Raw genomic sequence first — 21443 nt, forward strand, 5'->3', positions numbered from 1 at the left:
ACAAATTTAAAATTAATTTAACTAATTAAAATTAATCATACTTCACATATTATAAATTAATTAAAATTAATCAAATTAACATTAATTAGATTCTAACAAAATAATAGTAAAAACAAATTTAAAATTAATTAATCATACTTCAAATATTATAAATTAATTAAAATTAATCTAACAAAATAATTAATAAATAAATCAAATAACGAGAACGAAAGCGTACGGTAGTGATCGGCGACGGAGCGGTGGCGATGGCGGTGTCGGCAGCGGCGTCGTTCAACTGAAATGTTAAAGAAAGAAAATGAGATGTGAACGTGAGAGATAAAGATAAAGAGAGAGAAATAAGACCTGCAGGGGTGGCTGGCCGACGGCGGTGGACTGACAGCGGCGGCGGCTGGGGGTGGGGCGAGGCGGCGACTGGGGGTGGGAGGCGCGGCAGGAGGGGGGGGGGGGGGGGTTGAGGGGAAGGCTGTGCGTGAATGCGTGAAAAGGGGATCTGGACGTTTATTTAATTTCACAATTACCGGCGGCAAAATGCCGCCGCTAATTACCGACGGCAATGCCACCGGTAATGTGCATATTTATTTAAATTTAAACTTAAATTAAATTATTTTATAATAAGACGATGAAGCGCAGTCTGTTGGTAAGACGCTTCCCCTCCAACCAAATAGGTCGGGGGTTCGAGTCACCTTAGGAGCTAGAGTGTGAGTGAGTTTTTTCCTTTCTTTGGTTGTAACAATTTTTTTTTTTTTTTTTTAATTTATTTTATAATAACCGGCGGCGAGAATGCCGCCGGTAATGCCGCCGGTAAATATATACAAACGACCCACCTTATTTTGCCGTCGTTGGGCCGCCGGTAATTGCCGGCGGGAAGTCCGCCGCCGGTAATTCTGTCGGTATTTCGGCCTTTTTTTTGTAGTGTGTGAATTCATAGATTATTGGCTGAGATATTTTTCATGGTGCTTCGCTGATACAAATTAATTTGTGGGTGATGCGGCTACATAGATTTATTGTTTGAATTATTATATTTTTGAAGTATGGACCTTACTGTTAGAAGAGAAGGAGGTTATCACCGTGTGAATATCCTCAAAAGAAAATAAAAATTGAAATTTATTACTCCATTATATACATATAGCTTTAGTTTATTTACTTATTTCTGCAAATTTGTTTTTTTTTTTTTTTTTCTTGAAGCAGATGAATTTGGTAGGTATGTAATAAATAGGCATAAATTTGGTCCACAACGAAACCACCGGCACGATCTAGTTCAGATTTGCAATTATAATTTATAAACGCATAAATTCTTTTCGAAACTTCCGATGACACAATTTTCATTAATGGATTGTTTTCCACATATGAAATAAACAAATTCAAATATTCATCAGATTCACATTTTTTGTAAATAAATAAATAAATTTAAATAGAATTCATATATTTTTTATAAATAAACAAATAATTTAAATATTGTGTGCCAATGAACTCGAATATGATATCTTTAATCGTAAATATTAACCATATTACCACCAAACAAACACATGCCATATATTCATATTCATATTCATACTTATTTAATTATTTTGTTGGTCATTCTTCTATATAAAATGTCCGACGTGTTAACTAAAAAAGAAATTGAAAGGGCATAAATGGAAAAAATTCACATTTTACTACAGTTAAATTTGTATTTATTTCATCCTCACCTAAAACTGAATCCTGCATCGACATACACATACACATGGTAATTCATGTGCGGCCATCATCTTCTGTTTTCTATTTATTCAATTTTCTTTTTACTCATTTTTTATTATTTTGCACCGACATAAGATTTTAAAAAATAAGACCATAGTCGCAAGTTTGTTTGCCTAACATGAAATGCCAAGAATTATGACTTTTACCCCACACACAATCATTATATACTATTTATTCTATTTTTTAGGCTGCCCACAAATAATTATTTGCACCACGAGCGGTGCACAAAAGCCTAACACGTAACAATTTTCACACACTAATACTGTCACACATTTGAAATTTTTTTATGTTTTATTTTTTTTAACTAAATCACATTTGATTCAATGCGAGGGCCTCAAAATTGGACTTATCCTTCATGAATTTGCACCCCCAATTACACGCAGCATTAATTCCACCCAACTACCTTTTCTATTTCTTTTCCCCAAATAATTCTAACTTTTACTCCAAATTAAATTAAATCGCACCACAATTTTTTCCTATATAAACCCCATCACCACACACCCAAAATCATCTCACTCATCAACATTTTCCTTCACTAAAAAAAAAAATTTATATCACATCGATCATGGCTGCAATGACCAAGGCAATGTGCGTGGCCCTCATCGCCGCCGTGATGGTGGCGGCGGCCGCACCGGGTGCCGAGGCGGCGCTAGGCTGCGGCTCGGTGATCTCATACTTGTCACCGTGCCTCCCATATGTGACCAACAGAGGCCCACTTGGCGGGTGCTGCAATGGAGTTAAGGGACTGTACGGCGCCGCCCGGTCCACCCCCGACCGCCAGGCGGCATGCAACTGCCTGAAATCCCTCGCCGCCACCTCCGGCAACATCAACCTCAGCAAGGCCGCCGGACTTCCTAAGCAATGCAATGTTAACATCCCCTACCAGATTAGCCCTTCCACTGACTGCACTAAGTAAGTGTTTTACGTCGTTTTCGTGTCTAAAATGTAAACACCATGCATTAATAAAAAAAAATATTTTGAGTTACAACTTATCCACATGCACGCAGGCTAATTCAGATGTTTTATCAATGAATAGAAATTAATAATACTATATAGTATTTTTATTTTTATTTTCTAGTCAATTTTGGAATTTAGTGACGTGAATATTAATTGGTGCTGTTGTTGTGGTGCAGGGTGAGGTGAATTTGAATTTGGAGGAGACCATTTTGCAGGAGGAGTCTACGTTGTGTTTGTTACAGAATAAATATTATGATCAGTAAAAATAAATAGTTTTTGGGGCCCAGTGGGCTAGTTCTATTTTACCGTGGGGTAAAAAAGTAAAACTTTCCCATCACTGTTAGTTCTGTATTGAGTCGGTTTCTTAATTTATCGAGTCAGTGAAATCCGTCTGCGTTTATGTATTCTCATCGAGATATATGGAGTATTTTAATTTACAGTGCTACTTTCACTTGTAATGAAACGGTGAAATTTGCTTCTAACTCGATTCAAGCTCAAGCTAGCCAGAAAAAAATGACAAAGATTATATATACGTGTAAGAGTAATATGAATTAAGTATATAATTAAGATTCAACTTATGCTCACATTGATTTAATCTGGTGACGACGTTAACAAGTTCGAATATATAGCATCCTAAAATTGGTATGATTCGGAAAATGTTGATTTATGTTGGATAAATTATTTCGCATTCTTCACATCTTATCTGATTTTTTAATATTGGGTATTTGGATTGCATATACAAAGTAGAGTTAATGAGCTCAATTAGCTTTTCTTGTATAAGAAAAGGAAAAATTGTCCACTCAAATAAAAAAATGGAAAAATTAGCCCTTTTTAATGTAAATGCATAATTATACCCTTAATATTGTTACACACTTTTTTGCAAAAGTGTGTAATAACGTAAAGTGTGTAATTGCGAAAAACTATGTAACAGTATAAAATATACTGTTACACACTTTTTCAAAAATCGTATAACAATCGCAAAAATCGTGTAATAGTGTATTTTACACTATCACACACTTTTCCACAACAGTGTGTAATAACGTAAAAGTGTGTTATACAAAGTGTGTAATAGTGTATTTTACACTGTTACACACTAAAAAGATATTTTAGTCAGAAATGCTATTATTTTCATATTTTTATTTGTATGGCTAAAATTTCCTATAACTAAAAGGTTTTGGCTACATTAAGGTGTTGCCTCTGTACAAGTATGTACTGTGGAAGTTGTTATTATAATTTTTGAATTTGTTGTGAAAAAATATGAGTTTAAGAAAAATAGAATCTTCGTTATTTAATTTGTGGATTAATTCAAACTCTCGGAAATAAATTCACGTATAATGTCATGAATATTTGATCTCATTTGAACTACCATATTTCTATGTAGGGGTGTCTATTCGGGGCAGGGAGGGTACCCTACCCGATTTTAGGGGTACCCGACCCCGATTTTGAAGCTAAGTTGAAACAAGACCTCGACCCGCTACATTTTGTCGGGTACCCTAATACCTGATGTGGGTACTCGACCCGGGTATTAAGATACCCGCATATCCAATTTTTTGCAATTTTTTTTAAAATTTTCTGCTATTCTTCATTTGTAATTTGTACAGGGAAAATATGAAATGATTAAATGAACATGTTCGCTATTTTATTTAGGGGTAATTGCCTGTAAATTCATAACGTTTACTCGGAATTGGTTTTTGCTCCCATTTTCGAAGGTGTGGCCCCTAAATACATAACCTTTTATTTTGTCTCGTTTTTCTCCTATCACCGGTTTTTTCTTACGCCGGCACCGGACATTACACCGTGGCAGCCAGAATTGACAAGGTGGCAGCCGGAAATTGACACATGGACATATTATTAACATGTGGAATAAAAAAATAAAATAAATAAATAAAAACAAAATCCCCCTCCCCCACCCCATCGTCTTCTTCCCCCTTTCTCCTTCCCCCCCACCTGCCGCTTCCACCACACGCCGACGAAGACGTGCCCGGCCGAGGACGCCACCCCTTTCGTCCGTTCACCTCTCTCGCGAGCTCCGTTCATGAACGATATTTTTTAGTAGCATAGCAGGCGAAAGGGTAGTTCATAGGCGAAGGATACTTCGCTGTCAATTTGTGAAAATCAGTAGAGAGGGAGGCGGCTGCTCCCCACCGGAACTCCAGCGGCGGCGGAAGACGTTACCTGAGAATGAGGGGTGTGTGAGACGAGGGTGGAGACCGGATTTGGGGATTTAGGGCTTCGGATTTAAGGGTTTAGATATGGGAAAGATTCAAGGTCTGGAAGGAAATGGCGGAAGGGGCCGCGTGATCCTCCAGAAATTTCTCGCGCGGCCGCGCCCCTGGACCGCGTGATCCTCCAGAAATTTCTGTCCTCGTCGCGCGGGTTCGACGCGCGGGCCCACGCCTGGGCCGCGCGGTCTGGGCGTTCAACTAAAAAAAAACATGTTTTTTTTCTCTTTTTTTTGTTTATACCTGCAAAAACGCAGCAAGCAACACAAACGAACAAAAAGCAAAACGAAACTAAAGTACTAAAACAAAAGAAAAACTCACAAACTTTGGGTTGCCTCCCAATAAGTGCTATTTTAACGTCGATAGCTCGACGCTTCATGACTCGACAATCATGAAGATCAATGACGTCCACCGTGTGGACTTGATCCGGGCTATAGTAAGCCTTCACTCGCTGCCCATTCACTCAAAACGGTTCACCTCCTTCTTTGCCCAACTCAATCGTTCCATTAGGAAAAACTTGGGAGATGGTGAACGGTCCCGACCACTTTGACTTCAATTTTCCCGGAAACAGACGAAGACGTGAATTGAATAATAGGACTTGATCTCCCGCGGCAAACTCTCGCTTGAGGATCATCTTGTCATGAAACCTCTTCGTCATCTCCTTATAAATGCTAGAGTTTTCAAAGGCTTGATCACGAAATTCTTCCAAAGCACTCAAGTGAAGCATCCTCTCTTTTCCAGCCGAATGAAAGTCCAAATTCAATTTCTTCACCGCCCAAAAAGCTTTGTGGGCAAACTCCACCGGCAAGTGGCACGACTTTCCAAACACCAATTTATATGGAGACATGCCTAAAGGAGTTTTGTATGCCGTGCGATACGCCCAAAGAGCGTCATCTAGTAATATCGCTCAATCCTTGCGACCTCCATTCACAGTCTTTTCCAAAACTTGCTTAATCTCACGGTTTCCTAGCTCGGTTTGGCCATTCGCTTGAGGATGATACGCCGTAGTGACACGATGCTTTACTCCGTTCCTCTTCAACAAGTTATCCAACCATCGATTGCAGAAGTGTGATCCCCCATCACTTACTAAGGCTCGCAGCGCTCCATACCTTGACAAGATGTATTTTTGCAGAAATTTCATCACCACCTTTGAATCATTCTTGGCGGTGGGAATGGCCTCGACCCATCTCGACACATACTCTACGGCCAAAAGGATGTATTGGTTCCCATAGGATGAAAGAAACGGACCCATAAAGTCGATCCCCCATACGTCGAATAACTCAACCTCCACCACGCTAGTCAAAGGCATCTCATGCCTTTTAGAAATACCACCCATACGTTGGCAATGATCACAACGAGACACGAAGACGTGGGCATCTTTAAAGATAGAGGGCCAATAAAAACCACTTTGTAGGACTTTGAAAGCGGTTCTATTGGCTCCAAAATGGCCTCCACTCGGTGATGAATGACATTGAGTGAGGATCGGTCCCCACTCCTCTTCTGGCACACAACGACGAATCACCATGTCGGCGCATCGTCGGTAAAGAAACGGTTTCTCCCACATGTAGAACTTCACATCATGATAGAATTTCTTCTTCTTATAAGTACTCAAATCCTTGGGTGGAGGATATTTGGCGGCCAGGAAATTCACATAGTCGGCATACCATGGTGTAGGCGAGCTCACTTGCAAAATCTGCTCATCCGGGAATGTCTCCTTGATTGGAACTTGAAGTTTCTCTCCTTCCACCGGATTCTCTAGGCGAGAGAGATGATCGGCAACCACATTCTCACAACCACGACGATCTCGAATCTCTATATCGAACTCTTGCAGCAGCAGGATCCACCGAATGAGTCGTGGCTTGGCATCCTTTTTATCAAAGAGAAAGCGGATGGCTGCGTGATCGGTGTATACAATTGATTTCATCCCGATCAAGTATGCACGAAACTTATCAAAAGCATACACAACTGCTAGCATCTCCTTCTCGGTCATCGTGTAGTTCGCCTGAGCTTTATCCAAAGTCCGGCTGGCATAATAAATGACACGAAAAATCTTGTCCCTCTTCTGACCCAACGCAGCTCCAATGGCAATATCACTGGCATCACACATCAACTCGAATGGCTGCGTCCAATCCGGCACAATCAAAACAGGAGCTGTGACCAAGGCTTTCTTCAAAGTCTCAAACGCAGCTGTGCAAGCATCATCAAAACAGAACTTGACATCTTTCTCCAACAGCTGACTCAACGGCTTAGCAACCTTTGAGAAGTCCTTGATGAAACGGCGGTAGAATCCGACATGACCCAAGAAACTGCGCATAGCTCTATCATTGGTTGGTGGCGGGAGCTTCTCTATGGCAAAAATCTTGGCTCGATCAATCTCCAAACGTGCAGCTGAAACTTTGTGGCCAAGAACAATGCCTTCTCGCACCATAAAATGGCACTTCTCCCAATTAAGCACCAAGTTAGTTTCCTCACAACGAGCAAGCACAACAGATAAATTCTATAGACAGTGATCACAGGAACTACCAAACACAGAGAAATCATCCATGAAAACTTCCATCACACTCTCAATCAGATCATGGAAAATAGCCATCATGCATATTTGGAACGTAGCAGGAGCATTACATAAACCAAAAGACATGCGACGATAAGCAAAAATCCCATATGGGCAAGTAAAAGCAGTCTTGTCTTGGTCTTCCGAAGCAATCATAATTTGATTGTACCCAGAATAACCATCAAGAAAACAGTAAAACTCATACCCAGCCAATCTATCAAGCATCTGATCAATAAAGGGGAGGGAAAAATGATCTTTCCTATTAGCAGCATTCAACATGCGATAATCTATGCAGACTCTCCAACCAGTAACCACACGTGTAGCAATCATCTCATCAGACTCACCCTTCACAACAGTCATCCCCCCTTTCTTAGACACCACTTGGGTAGGACTGCCCCACTCACTATCAGATATAGCATATATAATCCCAGCATCAAGCAATTTCAACACTTCTTTCCTAACGACTTCTTGCATAATAGGATTCAAGCGCCTTTGAGGTTGCGCTCTAGGCCTAGCATCATCATCAAGCAAAATCCTATGCATGCAGACACTTGGGCTAATCCCTTTCAAATCAGAGATCGACCAACCATTAGCAGACTTATGCTTTCTCAACACACGCAACATAGAATCCAATTCACAAGGAGTAAGAAGAGCTGATACAATTACCGAATACGTCTCACCATCACCTAGGAAGGCGTATCTCAAGTGATCCGGCAACGGCTTCAACTCAAGCTTTGGGGCGGTCCCCTTTTCCTCCTCCATCTTTTTCTTCTCCTCCTCGGTGCGCAGCTCCAGAAATCGTCCTTTCCTATGTGCAATCTCTGCTACACTCTCCAATGCACTACAACACTCAAACAACTCATCAGAGAACAAATGCATATCAAGAGGAAAATCAAAATCAGCAGAGAAAAAGAAATGAGAGATGCAAGCCTCAAGAGGGTCGCCGAGACCCTTCCATGAAGATGGTGTGTCATAGGAATCAACTAGGCTCAGCAACTTGCACTCCTCCATGTCAATGTCTTCCTTCTCATCATAAAACTTCAAAGCTCGATATATGGAGAAAGTGTGACTCTCATCATTCACTCTCAAAGTGAGCTCCCCATTAGCCACATCTATCAATGCTCTCCATGTGACCAAGAACGGTCTCCCTAAGATCAACGGGATGGTCTTGTCCTCCTCAAAATCCAACACCACAAAATCAGCAGGGAATATGAATTCATTGACTTTCACCAACACGTCTTCCACTATCCCCCGTGGATATGTCACCGACATATCTGCCATCTGCAACGCGATCGATGTCGGCTTCATCTCTCCAATAGCCAACCGCTGGAAAATAGATAAGGGCATGAGATTAATGCTTGCCCCCAAATCGCAGAGCGCCTTCCCAAATTGCTGGCCTCCAATGATGCAGGAAATAGTGAAGCTGCCTGGATCTTTAAGCTTGGCTGGGAGCTTCTTCTGCAAGATTGCACTGCACTCCTCATTGAGATTCACCGTCTCAAACTCTCCCAACCTCTTCTTTCTCGAGATGATGTCCTTCAAGAATTTTGCATATTGTGGCATCTCCTGCAACGCCTCCACCAATGGAAGATTGATGTGCAACTTCTTGAAGATCTCTAAAAATTTGGAGAACTGCTGTTTCACCCTCTCTTTCTGATGACGCTGAGGGAATGGCAAAGTCAATGTTGCTGGCGAAGTAGCCTTCTGCTTTTCATTCTTCTTTTTGCTAGAAACCTCAACGGTGACCTCATCAGCTTTTTTCTCATCAACCGGCGACACGATCTAATCCTCAGGCATCTTGGGTCCCTCATAAGTAGTCCCACTCCTCAAATTGATTGCCTTGCAATGCTCCTTGGGATTAACAGTTGTATTGCTCGGAAACTGACCTTGTTGGTGTAGATTTGTAAAAGCATTGGCCAGTTGACCCAATTGGGTCTCAAACAACTTCATCTGGGTCCCCACAGCAACAGCATTGGACTCCAACTTCTCCATCCTCTTGTCGGACTTGGACATGAACTTCATTAGCAACTCCTCAAGATTCGGCTTCTTCTCTTCATTTATCACCCCGTTGGTAACCGAGAAGCCTGGTGGAGGTTGAATTGCATTGTTGGGATTCCCGTATGATAAATTCGGGTGTGAGCGACCTCCTTGCTGATATTGTTGTCCTCTATTGTAGCCACTCTGCTGTCCACGCTAAAAGTTCCCAAAGTTCCTCCCATGAATGAAGTTGGCGTCTTCTACGCCTGCCGGATCCTCTACAACTGGTTCAGGAATTCCCATAGACATCGCTGAAATTTTTGAGTTCAGCTCTGCCAGCTGAGTCGAGATCAATGCCAGGGGATCTGAGCTGGATGCTGCAGCAACTTTCTTTAGCTGCACCCTCTCGGACGGCCATTGGTAGCTGGTAGCTGCCATACTCTCTATAATCTCCATTGCTTCCGAGCTTCTCTTCTTGAGTAGGGAGCCTCCAGCTGCTGTGTCCATAAATATCCTTGTGCACTCTCCGCAAGCATTGTAGAACATGACGACTAAAGTCCCTTCATCAAACCCATGGGACGGGCACTTCCTCAATTTCTCTTGATATCGTTCCCATGTTTCTGCTAATGATTCACCTTCAAATTGCTGAAACTGAACGATATCCATCTTCAGCTTCAAAGTGAGACCAGGAGGGTGAAACTTTCGCAGAAATAGGTGTGCCACCTCTTCCCATGCAGGGTTGGCACCTAATTGCAGAGTGTGGTACCATGACTTAGCCTTGTCCCACAGTGAAAAGGGGAATAGGCGAAGGCGAATGATATCATCTGCTACGCCGTTCATCTTTATAGTACTGCACAACTCCAGAAACTGCTTCAAGTGCACGTTGGGATCCTCTACGGCACTACCTCCGTATTGGTTCTGTTGTACCATGGTGATCAGCCCAGTTCTTAGCTCGAAATTATTTGCGTTGACTCTAGGCGGCTCCTGGTACTGGTACAGTGGAGTAAATGCCTCATCAATAGGCGGCTGTCTCTGCTCAGCAACAGTTTTCTGAGCATCCATCAACGCTTGCAACTGCTCTCTCAGTACACGGACTTCTTCCGCAGTAGCCATGTGATCCAAATTGGCTTTGGTTGTCTGGCTGTTGTTATGGCGGCACGTAGCTTCAATCTCCGGATCAAAATCTACTAAAGGTAAATTTTTAGATCTTGTGTTCATATATGTCACGACCGGCCTTAATTAAGGATAATTAATCCGGGAAAACCATGACTGGGGAAGGGAAATTAAGAAGTGGGTTTAGAAAGGGGTGCATAAAAGAATACTCAAAGAGTTTGGATACGCGTGATATTTCTTAAAAGGAAAAAAAGGCATCCTTAGGGGCTTGGCTAAAACATTATCAGAGTTTGCAACGGAAGGTGTAACTGAAATAATCAGTGTTTACAGCGGAATGCATAACTGAGATACATGTATGAAGACATGTATCCTTTCTGAGCCTACTTTAAGTTCAACAAAAACTCCACTCAGCAACACTTCATCGCCCATCACAACTCAACCTGCACAAACATAAACATCGAAAGGCTAAGTACAAGAGTACTTAGTGGGCAGTTGCCAAGCATATAACATAACATCATTAACAATTTCACAACATCGCATAAGAGGCATAAGTTTCTTTCAAATCCTTTGCTCATTAAACATTTCCAAATTCATAAATAGCATGAGCGCATTCTTCATCATCAACAATCATAAACAAGCATCGTGTCGTGGAGAAGGCCTTCCCCAACGAACACGGGCATCGCGCCGTGAAGGGGGCCTCCCTCAGCGGTCACGGCATCGTACTATTGAGGGAGGCCTCCCCCAATAGACGCTGTAACACTGGCATACTGGCATCGCGCCGCGAGAGAGGCCTCTCTCAGCGGACACGGGCATCGCGCCGTGAGGAAGGCCCTCCTCAGCGGACACGGCATCGTACTGTTGAGGGAGGCCTCCCCCAACAGACGCAAGCATCAAACATAAGCATAAACTTATCAGCATAAAACATTCAAGCGTAAATAAGCGTAATCAAGCGTAAATCATTTAGCGTAAAGCATAATAAAGCATACCATACTTGAAGATCCAATTTGCATTATAAAGCATAACACATGCATAGCATTTTATTTACGCGTAAGAAATTGCCCACCTGATAGCAAAGTTTTGCTAAGGTACTCTAACTCCTTGTGTAGTTCTTACTCTCGCGCTTGACCTTAATCACGAGAATATAAAATAAGACATTGCCTCGAGGAAAATTCTTAATTAATGAGAAAACGTAATTTAACTATGCATGAATCTGGTATGCATGAACTAATACTCTGAGCGATAATCGGGAATTCTACTATTAATCCTCGTTAATAGATTTAGCTAATTCTCGTCTAGCGCGGTCGAATAAAATTGTGCTTCTTCCTTCCTCATCGTAATATTCTAGTTGTGAAATAAATCTCGCATTTGTACTTGATTGAAAAATGACTAACTCGGCTTTAAACGAGGTGTGACCTTGTAGAAACTATCGGGCTTTTCGATAGAAACATAATTACTAATATATTCTCAAATAATTAATAGGCTCAAAAGAGAGTAGCCAATTAATTAAATAAAACGAGTAGCTTAACTCAAATAAATAATGGCAGCTCAAAATAATAATTTGGCCTTAAGGAAACAATAATATAAGCTCAATAATTAAGAGGCTCAACAAGGCAGCCTGATAATTAATTAAGTAGAAGTGGGCCTGAATAAATAGCACGAAAGCCCAATCGAAATAATTCATTGGCTTAAGTAATTAAATAAATCTTGGCCCAATGAATAAATAATGAATAGCTGGGCTAAGTTAAATAAGTACGCAAGGCCCAGCTGCAATTAAATAAGCCTCGGCCCAAAGAAATAAAATAATAAGGCCGATATTAAAATAAGGTCTGTTGGGCTCAAATAAATAAATCATGTAAGGCCCAACTAAATAAAATTTCAGTCCATAATTTAAAATTAGCCCAAGAATAGAATGAATTACTCTGAGCTTAAAATTAAATAAAACTCGGCCCAAGTGATGAATTAAACTGGCCCAATAAAATATAAATGGGATTAGAATAATGACCCATCATAAATATATGCATCAGCCCAACTCCTTAAATTAATTCAAGCCCAATAAAAATAATGAGAAGGACCAATTAAATTAAAGACTGGCCCATTTCGAATTTATAAGTGAAGCCCAAACTTTTTCTTAAATAATTCGACCCAGTTCGAAATTATTATATGGAAGCCCAAAACCATTTAAAAATCGGCCCATCACTTATTAAAAATCGGCCCAAGACTCGGCCCAAAATAAAGAAATAGAGGCCCAATTCGAATTAAAGTTGAAGCCCAAGACATAGCCCAACTTAACAAAAGGCCCAAACCTTTACTTCTCCTCCCCCTCGCTCGGTTATCTCTCTCTCAACTCTCAAAGCAGAACACGCTCTGCTCTTCTTCTCGATTAAAAAAAACAGTCGATCGGCCCTTCCCAGCTCGCTCGACGTCTTCTTCTCCGGCCATCCAGCCGTCGTCTGCTACCACCGGCGTCAGCTTCCAACGTTTTCGACACCGGCGCTCCCTCCTCCTCCTTCCTTCCTCACGCAGAATCCAATCGAGCCCTAACTCTGGAAATCATCGCCGCTGTCGCACCTCCGTCTGGAATCCGGCGAGCTGCTGTCGTCTGGGAGCGGCGCTGCTTGGAGCTGTCTCAAACATGGAATCGGGCGGTACCGGCTGCTCTATCTCTTTCTCGGCCAAGATCTGATCGGCCCTCTTTCTCGGCTGTTCAGCGGCCGTCGGTTCCAGTCTCTCTCCCTCACGCTGAAGTTCCGCCGCCGCCTTGTGAAGGCCGGAGAGCAACCGCTGCCTGGGAATGGCGCCATCCATTTCTTATATCCACACCTCCTTCCGTCGTTGGGCCCTAGTTCTCAGAAAAAGGGAAAAACGCAACTGTCGAGCGACCGCTGCTGCTGCGCACGAGTCTCAGCTCGTCGCCGGGCAGCTGCTGTTCGGGGCTCTGGTGAGGTTGGACGAGTTCGCCCTGTCCCGACCGTCGTCGTCGTCCCCGTCCCCGTCGGGCAGTCAGCCCTTCTACAGCTAAGTTCAATACTTAAGTCTATGTGGAGTCTTGGTTTTTGCTACTGATTTATGAGAGTTTTCTCATTGCCTTTATCTTAAGTGAAGAAAATATACTGATTTCTGTATTATGCAAGAGATAAAACTAAGTTCGTGGTTTACTAATGTATCAAGAATTTTCCTTGCTTGCCTCGCGTGATAAGAAAATATAGCATAAACTGATTTCGATTGCCAAGTCCCTGTGTGCATATATATATATACTCGTTGTAAACTTAGTATTTCCTTTTTAACATATGCTTGATGATATGATGTATGAACTGGAGCTGAGCTAAGTATATACCTGCTATGCTTGGTGTTGGTGGCTGTTTGTTGCTATTGAATTCAATGAGAAATTTAGGCTTGTAATTGATGTTGGCTGCTGTGGTGTTTGAATCAGTGGATAGAAACTGAAATAAATTGCTTATTTGCTTAACAATTGCAGGATGAACTTAATCAAAGGAGAAGAAAGCATTGAAACCAAGCATTACCTTGAGAGTTTCGGCTGAACTGGAATTGATCCTCTGAACTTTTGGATGAAATTGAAATGAGAGTGAATATTGCATTTGTTGGGTGGAGAGCAAGTGGTGGTGGAGTTGATAGTTAAATCATTGGAGATATTGGAGATAGTGGTGGTGGTTGGCTGAGGGAGGAAAGCAAAAGGTTGGAGTGGTGTTGGTGGAGTAACTAGCAAAAGATGAAATAAAAATTTTATCTAAACTTTAATTGATTGAAGAGCTTTTGCTTTTGTAATATACTAGACGATTTTCCCAAGCTGGAAACTAGACTGTAATCTGTGAACTGTAAATAAATACTGGCTTCGATTTTAAATCATCGCATTTCTGTATCTTGCTTGATATCTTTTTCCTTGCCTGCTAACTTGATAAACTGTAATATAACTTAAATTAAATCCGTAGATTTAATCTGCATTGCAGTCGGAATAATTCCTCGACTTCTAGTAGCTCTAATAAAATATAACTGCTTTTATTTTTCGATTAATAAATAACATGACTTTGCTAAGTCAGTTATAACTTGGAAATAATAATTATTGAATGGCTCAATAATCCTCGTCGCGTTTTTCTCATACGTTATAACAGTATAAAGCTAAAATAATAACTCCGTCTCTGATAATAATAATAAAAAAAAATCAGGACCATAAACTGGATTCATTTATAAAAAATTGCATTTACTAGTTTTAATCATAATTAAAAGAGCGGGCTACTACATACTACCCCTCTTAACAAAAATTTCGTCCCGAAATTTGCATATCTCTGTTAAAATAGTTCGGGATATTTTTCCTTCATCTTGTCTTCAAGTTCCCGCGTAGCTTCTCTTGTCTGCGGTGTCTCCATAAGATTTTTACTGATGTGATTGAGGCTGATTTCGCAAGTGTCCGCGTATTGCTGGCAAAGAGGTGTGGTTGTTCTCAATTGTTGAACCTCGTTGTCTGTTGGGGCATTGCGTGGAGTAGTGACCTTTTTGGCCACAATTGTAACAACCGTTAGTTCCAGCCCGACAGATACCCCTATGCATCTTACCGCAATTTGGGCAAGGTGAAAATCCTTTCTGACCTTGGTTACCTCCAGTTGGCTCGAGATTAGTCTGTGCCTCGTACCTTGGTTGAATAAACTGTTCGGCCCGTTCCTTTTCTTGCCATACTTGCTTATTAATCGGATTGATATTGTCTTCATTGTTGTCCCACTTGCGCTTCCCTTTGAAAATATGTGAGGCTCCTGGTAAGTCGTTTGGCGTTGAGATCAATGGTGGGGCTGACTTATCCGACGGCATTGCAGCTTCAATGTCAAGTGCCCTGTTCAGAGACTCCGTGTATGAAAGTCCTCCGTGGCTTGCTAGAGTCATCCTAATTTCGTGTCGCAGACCGGCACAAAATTTCTCTGCCATCTTCTCATCTGTGTCCACTTGTTGCGGAGCAAACCTAGACAGGTTGCAGAATTCTTTGTCGTATTCAACCACAGATTTCTTTCCTTGCTTCAACTCGTAGAACTCAGCTTCTTTCTTCTTCCTATAGCTTTTCGGAATATATTTATCATATAATCCTGTCTTAAAATCTTCCCAAGTATAACTTGCCCATTGTTCAGGTGTCAGAATTTTTCGACGTGCTTCCCACCAGAAGTCAGCTGATCCTGTTAGTTGGAAAGAGACGCAAGATAGGCGCTCCTCATCAGTACAACGTAGAAAGTTGAAAATGCGTTCCATTGCACGCACCCAAATCTCAGCTTCAGCCGGTTCACTCGTTCCGTCAAACGTAGGTGGATTTTGCCTTAAAAAGAGTTCTTCGACTCTCCTAGTCGGAGGCGGAGGGAATGGGTTATGTCCTCGAGCATCTTGTGGTTCTTCGGGTACAGCGTTACGGTTTCTGCTATTGTTATTGTTTCTCGCAGGGCGTCCTATCTTAGGCGGCATTCTGATAGCAAAGATGTGCCAATTAGTACACTCTAGCATGATCTAATACAAACCTCAAAAGAATTCTTGTAAAGGTCAACTTATTCTAACTTGTAAACAAGTCATAACTCCAATGTCAACATTGATGTAGTAAGCTTTAAGGGTCCTTAGCATCTCAAATCCATAAGTCATATCAATTCTTAAGCATATAAAGCTCATCATCTAAATTGGATACTTAAGCATAAGTCATGGAGATTCATAGCGGCTATAAAATCATGAGCTTAAAAATTATTCTATACGTATCACTTATCTTGCTGCCTTCAATATAGCCACCAAAAGATACAATCTAATTTCTTCTATGTTTGCTTCTATGTTCTGTAGTAGTGGTGATCTCATATCTTAATAGCTCTATGTTCATAGGGATTTATTCCATAGGCATACTTAATCGTACTTGCGTAAATCATTTCATTCAATAACAATATAACATAGCTATTAACAGTTATACACTTTTGTTATCACGATAGTTCTCATTTTTAGTAAACATTAACTCAAAACTTGGAAGAGCATACCATTCTGCTTCGTTGAGTGTGATGCGATGAAGTGCTGAGCTTTGTCGATTGAACTCTAGACACTTTAGTGATCCATTCTAAGTTTGGCTTAAATAAACTCTTAGGCTCAGAGCAAACGAACTGCTCTGATACCACTCTGTCACGACCGGCCTTAATTAAGGATAATTAATCCGGGAAAACCATGACTGGGGAAGGGAAATTAAGAAGTGGGTTTAGAAAGGGGTGCATAAAAGAATACTCAAAGAGTTTGGATACGCGTGATATTTCTTAAAAGGAAAAAAAGGCATCCTTAGGGGCTTGGCTAAAACATTATCAGAGTTTGCAACGGAAGGTGTAACTGAAATAATCAGTGTTTACAGCGGAATGCATAACTGAGATACATGTATGAAGACATGTATCCTTTCTGAGCCTACTTTAAGTTCAACAAAAACTCCACTCAGCAACACTTCATCGCCCATCACAACTCAACCTGCACAAACATAAACATCGAAAGGCTAAGTACAAGAGTACTTAGTGGGCAGTTGCCAAGCATATAACATAACATCATTAACAATTTCACAACATCGCATAAGAGGCATAAGTTTCTTTCAAATCCTTTGCTCATTAAACATTTCCAAATTCATAAATAGCATGAGCGCATTCTTCATCATCAACAATCATAAACAAGCATCGTGTCGTGGAGAAGGCCTTCCCCAACGAACACGGGCATCGCGCCGTGAAGGGGGCCTCCCTCAGCGGTCACGGCATCGTACTATTGAGGGAGGCCTCCCCCAATAGACGCTGTAACACTGGCATACTGGCATCGCGCCGCGAGAGAGGCCTCTCTCAGCGGACACGGGCATCGCGCCGTGAGGAAGGCCCTCCTCAGCGGACACGGCATCGTACTGTTGAGGGAGGCCTCCCCCAACAGACGCAAGCATCAAACATAAGCATAAACTTATCAGCATAAAACATTCAAGCGTAAATAAGCGTAATCAAGCGTAAATCATTTAGCGTAAAGCATAATAAAGCATACCATACTTGAAGATCCAATTTGCATTATAAAGCATAACACATGCATAGCATTTTATTTACGCGTAAGAAATTGCCCACCTGATAGCAAAGTTTTGCTAAGGTACTCTAACTCCTTGTGTAGTTCTTACTCTCGCGCTTGACCTTAATCACGAGAATATAAAATAAGACATTGCCTCGAGGAAAATTCTTAATTAATGAGAAAACGTAATTTAACTATGCATGAATCTGGTATGCATGAACTAATACTCTGAGCGATAATCGGGAATTCTACTATTAATCCTCGTTAATAGATTTAGCTAATTCTCGTCTAGCGCGGTCGAATAAAATTGTGCTTCTTCCTTCCTCATCGTAATATTCTAGTTGTGAAATAAATCTCGCATTTGTACTTGATTGAAAAATGACTAACTCGGCTTTAAACGAGGTGTGACCTTGTAGAAACTATCGGGCTTTTCGATAGAAACATAATTACTAATATATTCTCAAATAATTAATAGGCTCAAAAGAGAGTAGCCAATTAATTAAATAAAACGAGTAGCTTAACTCAAATAAATAATGGCAGCTCAAAATAATAATTTGGCCTTAAGGAAACAATAATATAAGCTCAATAATTAAGAGGCTCAACAAGGCAGCCTGATAATTAATTAAGTAGAAGTGGGCCTGAATAAATAGCACGAAAGCCCAATCGAAATAATTCATTGGCTTAAGTAATTAAATAAATCTTGGCCCAATGAATAAATAATGAATAGCTGGGCTAAGTTAAATAAGTACGCAAGGCCCAGCTGCAATTAAATAAGCCTCGGCCCAAAGAAATAAAATAATAAGGCCGATATTAAAATAAGGTCTGTTGGGCTCAAATAAATAAATCATGTAAGGCCCAACTAAATAAAATTTCAGTCCATAATTTAAAATTAGCCCAAGAATAGAATGAATTACTCTGAGCTTAAAATTAAATAAAACTCGGCCCAAGTGATGAATTAAACTGGCCCAATAAAATATAAATGGGATTAGAATAATGACCCATCATAAATATATGCATCAGCCCAACTCCTTAAATTAATTCAAGCCCAATAAAAATAATGAGAAGGACCAATTAAATTAAAGACTGGCCCATTTCGAATTTATAAGTGAAGCCCAAACTTTTTCTTAAATAATTCGACCCAGTTCGAAATTATTATATGGAAGCCCAAAACCATTTAAAAATCGGCCCATCACTTATTAAAAATCGGCCCAAGACTCGGCCCAAAATAAAGAAATAGAGGCCCAATTCGAATTAAAGTTGAAGCCCAAGACATAGCCCAACTTAACAAAAGGCCCAAACCTTTACTTCTCCTCCCCCTCGCTCGGTTATCTCTCTCTCAACTCTCAAAGCAGAACACGCTCTGCTCTTCTTCTCGATTAAAAAAAACAGTCGATCGGCCCTTCCCAGCTCGCTCGACGTCTTCTTCTCCGGCCATCCAGCCGTCGTCTGCTACCACCGGCGTCAGCTTCCAACGTTTTCGACACCGGCGCTCCCTCCTCCTCCTTCCTTCCTCACGCAGAATCCAATCGAGCCCTAACTCTGGAAATCATCGCCGCTGTCGCACCTCCGTCTGGAATCCGGCGAGCTGCTGTCGTCTGGGAGCGGCGCTGCTTGGAGCTGTCTCAAACATGGAATCGGGCGGTACCGGCTGCTCTATCTCTTTCTCGGCCAAGATCTGATCGGCCCTCTTTCTCGGCTGTTCAGCGGCCGTCGGTTCCAGTCTCTCTCCCTCACGCTGAAGTTCCGCCGCCGCCTTGTGAAGGCCGGAGAGCAACCGCTGCCTGGGAATGGCGCCATCCATTTCTTATATCCACACCTCCTTCCGTCGTTGGGCCCTAGTTCTCAGAAAAAGGGAAAAACGCAACTGTCGAGCGACCGCTGCTGCTGCGCACGAGTCTCAGCTCGTCGCCGGGCAGCTGCTGTTCGGGGCTCTGGTGAGGTTGGACGAGTTCGCCCTGTCCCGACCGTCGTCGTCGTCCCCGTCCCCGTCGGGCAGTCAGCCCTTCTACAGCTAAGTTCAATACTTAAGTCTATGTGGAGTCTTGGTTTTTGCTACTGATTTATGAGAGTTTTCTCATTGCCTTTATCTTAAGTGAAGAAAATATACTGATTTCTGTATTATGCAAGAGATAAAACTAAGTTCGTGGTTTACTAATGTATCAAGAATTTTCCTTGCTTGCCTCGCGTGATAAGAAAATATAGCATAAACTGATTTCGATTGCCAAGTCCCTGTGTGCATATATATATATACTCGTTGTAAACTTAGTATTTCCTTTTTAACATATGCTTGATGATATGATGTATGAACTGGAGCTGAGCTAAGTATATACCTGCTATGCTTGGTGTTGGTGGCTGTTTGTTGCTATTGAATTCAATGAGAAATTTAGGCTTGTAATTGATGTTGGCTGCTGTGGTGTTTGAATCAGTGGATAGAAACTGAAATAAATTGCTTATTTGCTTAACAATTGCAGGATGAACTTAATCAAAGGAGAAGAAAGCATTGAAACCAAGCATTACCTTGAGAGTTTCGGCTGAACTGGAATTGATCCTCTGAACTTTTGGATGAAATTGAAATGAGAGTGAATATTGCATTTGTTGGGTGGAGAGCAAGTGGTGGTGGAGTTGATAGTTAAATCATTGGAGATATTGGAGATAGTGGTGGTGGTTGGCTGAGGGAGGAAAGCAAAAGGTTGGAGTGGTGTTGGTGGAGTAACTAGCAAAAGATGAAATAAAAATTTTATCTAAACTTTAATTGATTGAAGAGCTTTTGCTTTTGTAATATACTAGACGATTTTCCCAAGCTGGAAACTAGACTGTAATCTGTGAACTGTAAATAAATACTGGCTTCGATTTTAAATCATCGCATTTCTGTATCTTGCTTGATATCTTTTTCCTTGCCTGCTAACTTGATAAACTGTAATATAACTTAAATTAAATCCGTAGATTTAATCTGCATTGCAGTCGGAATAATTCCTCGACTTCTAGTAGCTCTAATAAAATATAACTGCTTTTATTTTTCGATTAATAAATAACATGACTTTGCTAAGTCAGTTATAACTTGGAAATAATAATTATTGAATGGCTCAATAATCCTCGTCGCGTTTTTCTCATACGTTATAACAGTATAAAGCTAAAATAATAACTCCGTCTCTGATAATAATAATAAAAAAAAATCAGGACCATAAACTGGATTCATTTATAAAAAATTGCATTTACTAGTTTTAATCATAATTAAAAGAGCGGGCTACTACAATATACCACCTAAACAATCCACCAGTTTCAAATTAGAACCACATGAAAGAAGTAAATAACTTAAATAAATAACAGAAATAAAAATCCAGAGTAGTTTCAAACAATCAACAGAATAGTACTGATAAAAATCAGTCCTCGGCAACGGCGCCAAAAAGTTGTTCGCTATTTTATTTAACACGCCGCAAGTGTACGGGTGCAATTGTGTATAGCAGTAACAAGGTCGAATCCACATGGACTAATGGTTATCAATGCCTATTCTTAATTACTTTACTCTATCTGGAAAAACGAATTTAATTTAAAGGTTTGATTTTTGGAAAACAAACTTAAATTAAAATAAAGAAACACTGAAAAGAAATCAAGCTGTGAAAATGCGAAGTAACAGAAGAAAGAAAGTTTCTCAAGGCAAATGTTTCAACAGATTCTCCTAACTAACACGTTTGATTCAATTAATGAGATAATTCCTAAGGCAATCTCAAAGTTAATTCATACCCACTCCCGTGGCATACAAATCGTTGATTACATGCAAGGCTACCATCCCTGGATCACACTTCTAACATGTAACTCCTAAAAGTTCCTAGGATTAACGCCCTCACAATTAT

General features: G+C 40.9%; 1 protein-coding gene and 2 long non-coding RNA genes across 3 annotated transcripts; 1 reads left to right on the plus strand and 2 right to left on the minus strand.

The window, feature by feature from the left end:
* The first annotated feature begins 2076 nt into the window (after positions 1 to 2076).
* LOC131019750 (non-specific lipid-transfer protein 2-like) lies at positions 2077 to 3139 on the plus strand. Its single transcript, XM_057948336.1, has 2 exons — positions 2077 to 2649; positions 2871 to 3139. The coding sequence occupies exons 1-2, from the start codon at positions 2303 to 2305 to the stop codon at positions 2878 to 2880; spliced, it is 357 nt and encodes a 118-aa protein (XP_057804319.1). The 5' UTR covers positions 2077 to 2302; the 3' UTR covers positions 2881 to 3139.
* Positions 3140 to 10860: 7721 nt separating this feature from the next.
* LOC131019763 (uncharacterized) lies at positions 10861 to 14428 on the minus strand. Its single transcript, XR_009100437.1, has 3 exons — positions 13892 to 14428; positions 11621 to 11683; positions 10861 to 10997 (listed from the first exon to the last, which is right to left on the minus strand). It is a non-coding gene; the product is annotated as an uncharacterized LOC131019763 (long non-coding RNA).
* A 4980-nt stretch (positions 14429 to 19408) lies between these two features.
* Positions 19409 to 20459, minus strand: LOC131019770 (uncharacterized). Its single transcript, XR_009100442.1, has 2 exons — positions 20110 to 20459; positions 19409 to 20028 (listed from the first exon to the last, which is right to left on the minus strand). It is a non-coding gene; the product is annotated as an uncharacterized LOC131019770 (long non-coding RNA).
* Positions 20460 to 21443: the final 984 nt, after the last annotated feature.

Source organism: Salvia miltiorrhiza, chromosome 4 (assembly GCF_028751815.1).
Source record: "Salvia miltiorrhiza cultivar Shanhuang (shh) chromosome 4, IMPLAD_Smil_shh, whole genome shotgun sequence".
Lineage (NCBI taxonomy): Eukaryota > Viridiplantae > Streptophyta > Magnoliopsida > Lamiales > Lamiaceae > Salvia > Salvia miltiorrhiza.